Here is a 7,683-nt window from a genome sequence, read left to right as displayed (position 1 = left end):
TGCCACAGTCGCCTAGTTTTTTTAAAGAGTATGGGGTGCGAGACAGTGTCAAAGGCCTTGCTGAAGTCTAGAAAGACTATGTCCATGGCGACACCTGCATCCATTGCCTTTGTGGCCTGATCATAAAAGGCAATCAGGTTGGTCTGACATGACCTGCCCCTAATGAAACCATGCTGGTTGCCCTTGAGCATTATCCGTGAAGCCGGCCCATCACAGATGTGCTCCTTGAGGATCTTCTCAAAGAGTTTCCCAAGGGCCCTGCAGTAACCCCAGCTAGCTCCCTCAACACCCTGGGGTGGAGAGCATCTGGACCCACTGACTTGAACATGTCCAGCCCCTCCAGAAGCTCTCTAACCCAGTCCTCCCCAACCTGAGGTCTAGAGGCGTTCCCCTCAAGTCAGTCTTGCATCAGACAGACTGCTTCGCTCTGGGTGCAGAAATTGGGGGGGGGCAGTTAATGCCCCCTCATAACCCACTGGTATGTCACCTATGGGCCCAATCTCTCCCCTCAAGTACATGCAGCAATGTGGAGCCATGTCCCCATCTCATCCCCTCCCCACCTCCATCTTGGACAAGCTGCCCATGGCTCCATCCCACTCCCCCGCCTGGTCCTGCATTACAACCTGCTCCAAGCCTGGACCCAGGACACTGCCCGGGCTGGGCAGTACCCCAACCCTAGCTATCAGCCCTGCCCCACTCCCTCCCTCACTGTGCGGGCACAGCGCAAGCCACTACCACCACCTCAATCTCCCCCCAGCATCATCTATGCCCCCCCCCCCCCGGCCCACAGGACTTACCTGCAGTGAGTTTTGGGAGCTGCTCTCCACCATGCTGCCTGGCTCTATTGCCAGCCACATGGATGTGTGTGCAAGCAGATGCACATGGTGCCCCTGCTTCCGATCACCCTCCTCCTGCTCCCCCAGCCCCAGGCAGCCCTTTGCAGGCTGGAACTCTGCCAGACTGCAAGTGGAAGCCTACAAGGTTTTTCTTCTTTAAAAGGATTTTCCGCTTTAAAGAAGAAAATCCATGTTTTTCCATATTTTTCCACAGGAAATGGAAAATCAGGATCCATGGGAATAAGAGTCACATAGTATCTCTTTGCCAACCTTTTTTTTTTTTGGAGTAAGACACATGGCGTGGGGGGGGCACACTATTTTAAAAGTGAATTTAAAACAAAAGCCATGGATAACATACAATTTTTGGATAATTGCATAATCTTACTGAAGCCTTGTCTTAGTACTTTCCTAACACACCTCATCTTCTCTATGGTGTTCCCTGAGCATTACATTTGACTTTGCCATGTCGGCTTTTTGGATCAGAAACCTAGTGAAGCATTTTGTACACCTCTGAGGTTCCCCAAAGCAATGGTAATAAGGAAGATGTCAAGGTTGACAACTTTAACCTTCCTCACGTAGAGCACACTTACATTTAAAACAAAAAGGTTGATAAGGCAATGCACTTTAAATATTTAACAGCTACTTGCTGAATATTATTATGCATCATTCTAATATCCAAAAGGGAACATTGATATTTCAGCAGGATTCAAGCCAGCATACCTCCTTGCTTCACCTACCATTGACTGCTTTTTCTATCAGTTCTTCACAAGCATCAAAGTCTCCCTTCAGCACTAGTTTGTCATGCAGATCTGTCAACATAGGGTGTTCCAGTGCAATCTTGGTTTTCTTCTGCAGCGATTCAAAAGCCTCGGTGTAGTTGTGCTGACGAAAGTGCTTTAGACAAAGGCGAATGGCTTCCTGTTCACGGTACTACTGGAACACAAGAAAACCTATGAGAAGGGTAGATTTTTTTTCCTTTGCTTACACTGCAGACGTTAAATTCTTCATTCTGTTTACAGGGTTCGCCCACTGAAACTACAAACTTCCCTGGCACCTACTATTTCATGTTATGAGTTTTCTGCTAGTTAACAGCATTTCGTTTGATGAAAATACACGAGAGGTGATAACAGTGTGACAGTACCAAATCTCCAACATTGTTATCGATACATTTTGCCTCTTTGCACAAGTCTGCATAAAACATAGAAAGAAGCCAGGAAAAAGCCTTTGCTCAAATGTTATGTAAGTGTCATACGATCAAATTATGTAACAAGGTACTTTAGAATAGTAAGTGGGTCACTGCTTCTCTAGGAGCATAAGGAAGGAGTATGAAAACAGGAGCATACGCAGGGAACAACCACCAGCCACCACCACTTGGAAGTGGATACAGAAAGAATGACAATTCACAACCTCAAACCCTCAGCTGTCTTGTGTAAATATATCAGCAGTTCCTAATGCACATGCCAAAACTATCCCACTACGCCTCAAATATCAACTTTGTGTCTCATCTCTCAGGTATATCAACGCTGCCCACCTCTTATCAGATTGTGCAGGCTTATGACACCATGGTCTGGACATGTCCGAGTCTCACTGAGAGTTAGAAGGCTCAAAAACAAAGTAATAAATAATAATGAATTTGATAAAAAGATTAGAGGGGACGGATGTTAGGGATTTTCTAGGAGCTAAAAGTAAGCAGAACTTGAGCTTCAAGTTACGCTCCTAAATCTCATAGGCTCTTTAAAAAAACAACCATAATTCTTTAGCATTAACATACATTGCCCACTTTGATCAAACTGGATTGGGAAGATTTTTTTTCATGACCATGATTATACACCAGCGTTTCTGTTTCTTTTAAACACAGGTAAAAGGAGATGATGTTTAAAATAAGCCTATTTTTTAGGAGCAAACATTGGTTTAACTATACATAAATATCATTTCCTTCAAAACACCTAGAGTCAGATAAATTTTGACAAACATTTTGGAAACTTGGAAGGGACAGTGACATTAGATATTTTTAATAAGCTGGGAGTATTAAATTCGGTGACAGGCATTTTGCTAACTGGAAGAGAAAGCAAGGACTTGAGCCAATAAAAATGTCAGAATGACAAAAGAGTTTGCCAAGACAGCAAAGGGCAGAGTTTCACAGTATCGCTGGATATGCAAATGAAAAGAGGGGCATGATTTTGAACAGCTAGCATGCCATTTAAAATTTTTAAGTAAATATGCTTAGTACCACAGTAAAAGCTGCCTGGCTTTAAGGTTCAAACCACTCAATGCAAACAGCAGCAAATGAAAGGACGGCCGCCTACCTGTAATAAAGACTAGACTGCAGTGCATTAAGCTTTCTTACTTTAGTCATGAAACTAAGTCTCCATTGAATAAATTAATGATGTTGTTAGATTTGGCTCACAGTCTAATGGGAACATTGGATGCTAATTTTGTTTGCTTTTATTTACAAAAGCAATGTGCCCAAGAACAAATTTTTTGTTTAAAAAAAGAAAATGCAGCACAGTAAAGTTCGTGTTGCCAAAATCCAGGAGTATATTAAGCATCTCATTGCCTGCAATCTGTAATACAATGCTTGCCTCCTGAGACTGCAAGATTCTTCTGTGCAAAGACTGCATCCCCACCCTTCTTTGGCTAGCACCTACCATAACTCCCAAGTACTTTAAAACAGCACTAATTATGCATAGCCGGGCTCAAACGGGCAACAATCAACAGTGGTAGATTTGGTTTCCCTTAATTTCTTAATATTTAACAAAAAAGAATGATGTCAAATATACAGTCTACTTCAAATAAGTACTGTATTTATTCAACTCCAAGATGGGGCTCCTCACCCCAGTAAGTGGGGGGGGAGGGAAGGCATAGGCACTGAAGAAGGACAGGCATGGGGCAGGCAAGGTGCCAAGAGGCACAGGTACAATGGTGGGTGGTGGCGGGGGTGGATAGGGGGCAAGATAAGGGGAAAAGGGTGGGAGCCAGACTGCCCCTCCCCCACACACCCAAACCCAGAAGCCACACCGCCTGGCCCCCAGCCTTGGGGAGGGGGCCACGACAAATTTAAAGGCAACCTTCCAATAATTTGAATCTATACATGGAAAATTATAACAAATTTATACATTTTCTACATATAGAATCTAATTATTGGGGGGGGTTGTCTTAAATCTGAAAGTGTTCTACTATTCACTAGCAAGCCCATGAACAAGAACAGGAGCCACACGTCCATCAGAGCAAGGTCAGTAAGTGCTCTGAGGTTATTCTTTCAACAACGCCTCTCCTCCCACCCAGTAGCCAGGGGTAGGCTGCATTTTAACCATGGCAGCCACTTAATGAGTTGTACTGCAGACTCTTTCAGCTGCCGCTAGCAGTGCTGTTTTTGCCATTTGCTATTTTTTGGTGCACTTTCAGCTCCAATCTACAGCCCTGCAGAATCCGTGATATACATATAAAAAAGGGGATTACTTGTCTCCCATGTTGGAAGCTGTTTTGCAAAAGGCCTGGAAGTCTCCAGTGTGGCACTGGGGATGGTTGATGAGTAAGCCAGTTCAGCTGAAGAGGTCCAAAATCTAGGGAGTTTTAATCTTTAATCAGTTGTTGGTCAAATGAAAACTAGATTCCTCATGCATCTCCACTTTGACCTGGAAAAATCCCAGGCAATTAGATTTGGGCTACATCTTCTTCTTGCTCACAAGTGATCCAGAACCACCTGGATGGGTCAACTCCATTTACATTTGGGTGTGATTTGGTTCCATTCTGGAAAACATGAGTCATCCTAAATCCTCAAGTGCTTAGACAAAAGATTCGGGCCCCTACTCCCAATGCTGATTATGCATTTTGCATTAATAAGAGTCGTTTGATAAATCCACAGACAGCATTCAGACCAGGCCCGAACCCAGGGCTCCCTTCCTCCTTCCTTACTGGGCTTCGGAGAGGCTCGTCCTTGCTCATTCCCCTTTGGGACCCATTATTTTCAGCCAGTGGCCCAGCTCCAAGAGGAGGGGTGAAGGCAACTCACACCACAGCTTACCCCCACGGCCTGGTAGTAAGGGCACTTGCCCAGAAGTGGGCAATCAGATTTTAGGAGCACCTCAAGCTATTCTCTCCCACAGCAAGAGAGCCATGCATCTCCCTAGGCCAAATAAGATCATACTTTGGAGGCAAAATGTTCTTTTTGAGCTGACAAGGGAAAAAAAGTCTGTCAGGCAAAATAAGATCTGAAATGCCATTTGCAGTCCAAGAGAGCAGCGTGGTTTACGGCTGAACTAAGCAGGTAGTGATTGCAGCACGGTCTTTTCAAAGCCTACTAAAAAGAAAGGGAGCAGCTGGGAGGGGAAGTTCCATAGATTTTAACTTGGACTGTTAATAGTTATTTTGAAGGAGCTTGCAAACACATGTGCACAGACACAGACATTTTCCAAACATTTGCAATATAACAGCATCTGCCCAAGTGCTCAAGAAATCTCCCTCCGGCTATACAGCATGCAAATGCCACAATATACAGTAAGGAAAAGTTTACTTGTGAAGGACAAACACAACATTGGACTCGACCTGCTTAGATGTAAACATCTATTCAATTAAAGATGATCTACAAAGCCCTGGAAAAACTGTACTTAGGATAAACATATCACTCAATGGGAGGGGGGGGGGGCAGCATTATTTAAGAACTGCAGCTTCAGCTCTCTAACTCAGAGCTGTTCACAATAAAAAGTCATTAAAAAACTAAGACAGACAGTTTTAAAACGAATTAATTTGTGTTTCTCCAAATTCCCGCCTCCATTCCCCCATGATTCCCTAGCAGATACCCAAGGAACAGAAAAGCAATGGTGCACAGTTTGACAATGGCACCTGACATTCAAGCAAATATTATTCTGAAATGCAGACCTACCTTGCTGTACCAGTTGAGACAGGGCTGGACCACATCTGGATCATCAATACCATTGAGTTCAACATACCAGATGCTAAAATTGAAGCTAGGCCCCCATGATAAGAGTGGAACTGGAGGAGGATGGGAGGGAAGGGGCAAGGGTAGGGGGGAGGAAGAGAAAGAGAGAAAAAGATAAAGCGTCAAGCATTCGATGCCTTATTTTTCAGACCTATAAACCTAATTTAAGGTAATGCATTTTAGTTTTAGGAAAAATAAAAACAAACTCTTTATATACAAGCTTTAGGTTATTGCTTTTATTTAAGTTCAGAAATTCTACCAGATACATATCCTTAAACTGCTACTGAAAACAGTTAGCACTGGGAAGAGTGGATGCAGATACAGTTTACTTAGAAGGGAGTGGGGGCAATGTTTGTTTTAAGCATATAGCAGCTGCTACCTCTGTGTTGCTGTAGTAGTGCATACTTGCTAAATCATCCTAAACCCTGACCCCCAAAAAAGAAGGGTCAACGGTTTTGCAGTGGTTTTGCTACGTTTGCTACAGAACCACATAGGCATAAGTCGCATGGTAATAGCCCAAATCAGTAGCCTGTGATATCAATATAATCATTATGCCTGCCTACACCCCAAGGCAGCAAAATCTTTGAATGAAAGATGCTCCCACAGACTTAAACAGTTCAGACTGGTGGAAACGAACTACAATAGCTCAAATGGCAACATCCTGACACAGATCTGAGTTATATCTGCAGAGTACGGGCAGTACTTGATTATGGCAGCGGTCTCCTTTATTTCTAAATCCGTCACTGGAGTGAAATGTTTGTTGGCTAAGGGGCAGGATGTTAGACTGGATATTTTGTATTCCAGGATTTGCTGCATCAGGTTGGAAACCGCAGGGAGTAAGTTGCATCCTTTCCTAGTTTTAAAACCACCGAATACAATATTCTAACCAATGAAACCAATACGGTTTTATTTGGTTAATTTTATTTCCTCTTTTGCTTACCACCAAGGACAAGCCATTACTTTAAAAGGCCCAGAATAAGACTACTCTTCTCTTCTACCCCATTTCTAACACCCAAGGTATAATGTCATCGGACAGAGTGTTTAGGGTACTTCTTGGGCCATCACAACCCAAACAAATGGTAACCATCTCTCTCACTAGTACTCCTCATTTGGAGAATTGCTGCAGCTGCAGGTGAACCATGATGCTATGCTCAAGCCCACAAGTATAGAGGAAGCTTAAAAGGATTGACCCAAAAAACTTCCCTTTAGGACATGTGAAGCACTGCACCGGTTATTTCCTTATTCCATGTTCTTATTTTTCGAGCTTCTTAGTTTTACAGCTACAACAAAACTGCTTAAGGGCCTAAACTATTTTGACTAATTTTAACAAATGTTCCTTTAAAAATTAAAAGCAACAAGGTGACAAAAAGTCGTTTGTTATAAAATCTGAGGCATCTTAGGTACTACCTCCAAAACAAAAGGTCTGTAGGCAGATCCAATACACATAAAACATAATGCTGTAGGTACGCAGAACTCAGCGCATTAACAAGTATGAGCTAAGACAGAGGACTCTGTGCTATATACCACCTCTTCTGTGCTTATCTGAACGGTGTAGACATACCGGAGAAAGAGGACTCCCGTCCCATTCATCACATTAGTGAGCAAAGGTAGAATTTCATCATTTTTTGTGATATAAATTGCATCTCACCAGTTGCAGCAAGTATTGCTATTGCACTCTTCAGAATAAAAGCATCAACCCCAAGGTGTTAGCCAAATTCCCCCTGGGAAGACCAGTGCTCAAAACACTGAGGCTTCACATCCTCATCCAAGTAGTTTGGATTTTTTATTTTTTAACTGCTTGATTGGGTAGGGAGATTGCAACATTAAGAAATTCATACCAGAAGATCAGTTTCAAGAAATTACAGTACTAAAAATAGGGAGTTTAAATGACAGCCCCATCTCAAATCA

At 43.1% G+C, this 7,683-nt stretch overlaps 1 protein-coding gene across 1 annotated transcript in view; it reads right to left on the bottom strand.

Moving 5' to 3' along the window:
* MKLN1 (muskelin 1) overlaps positions 1-5,803 on the bottom strand; it is a 103,167-nt gene extending 97,364 nt beyond the window's left edge. The window contains exons 1-2 of the mRNA XM_019543763.1: positions 5,719-5,803; positions 1,574-1,769 (exon numbers count right to left, since the gene is read on the bottom strand). Of these exons, the coding sequence (XP_019399308.1) occupies positions 1,574-1,655 (82 nt within the window). The 5' untranslated portion in view covers positions 1,656-1,769; positions 5,719-5,803. The remainder of the gene's footprint in view (positions 1-1,573; positions 1,770-5,718) is intronic.
* Between the last annotated feature and the right edge of the window lie 1,880 nt (positions 5,804-7,683).

The sequence above is a fragment of the Crocodylus porosus genome, unplaced genomic scaffold (genome assembly GCF_001723895.1).
Source record: "Crocodylus porosus isolate Cpor-Errol unplaced genomic scaffold, CroPor_comp1, whole genome shotgun sequence".
Taxonomy (NCBI): domain Eukaryota; kingdom Metazoa; phylum Chordata; order Crocodylia; family Crocodylidae; genus Crocodylus; species Crocodylus porosus.
This window is presented reverse-complemented; position numbering and strand designations above follow the sequence as displayed.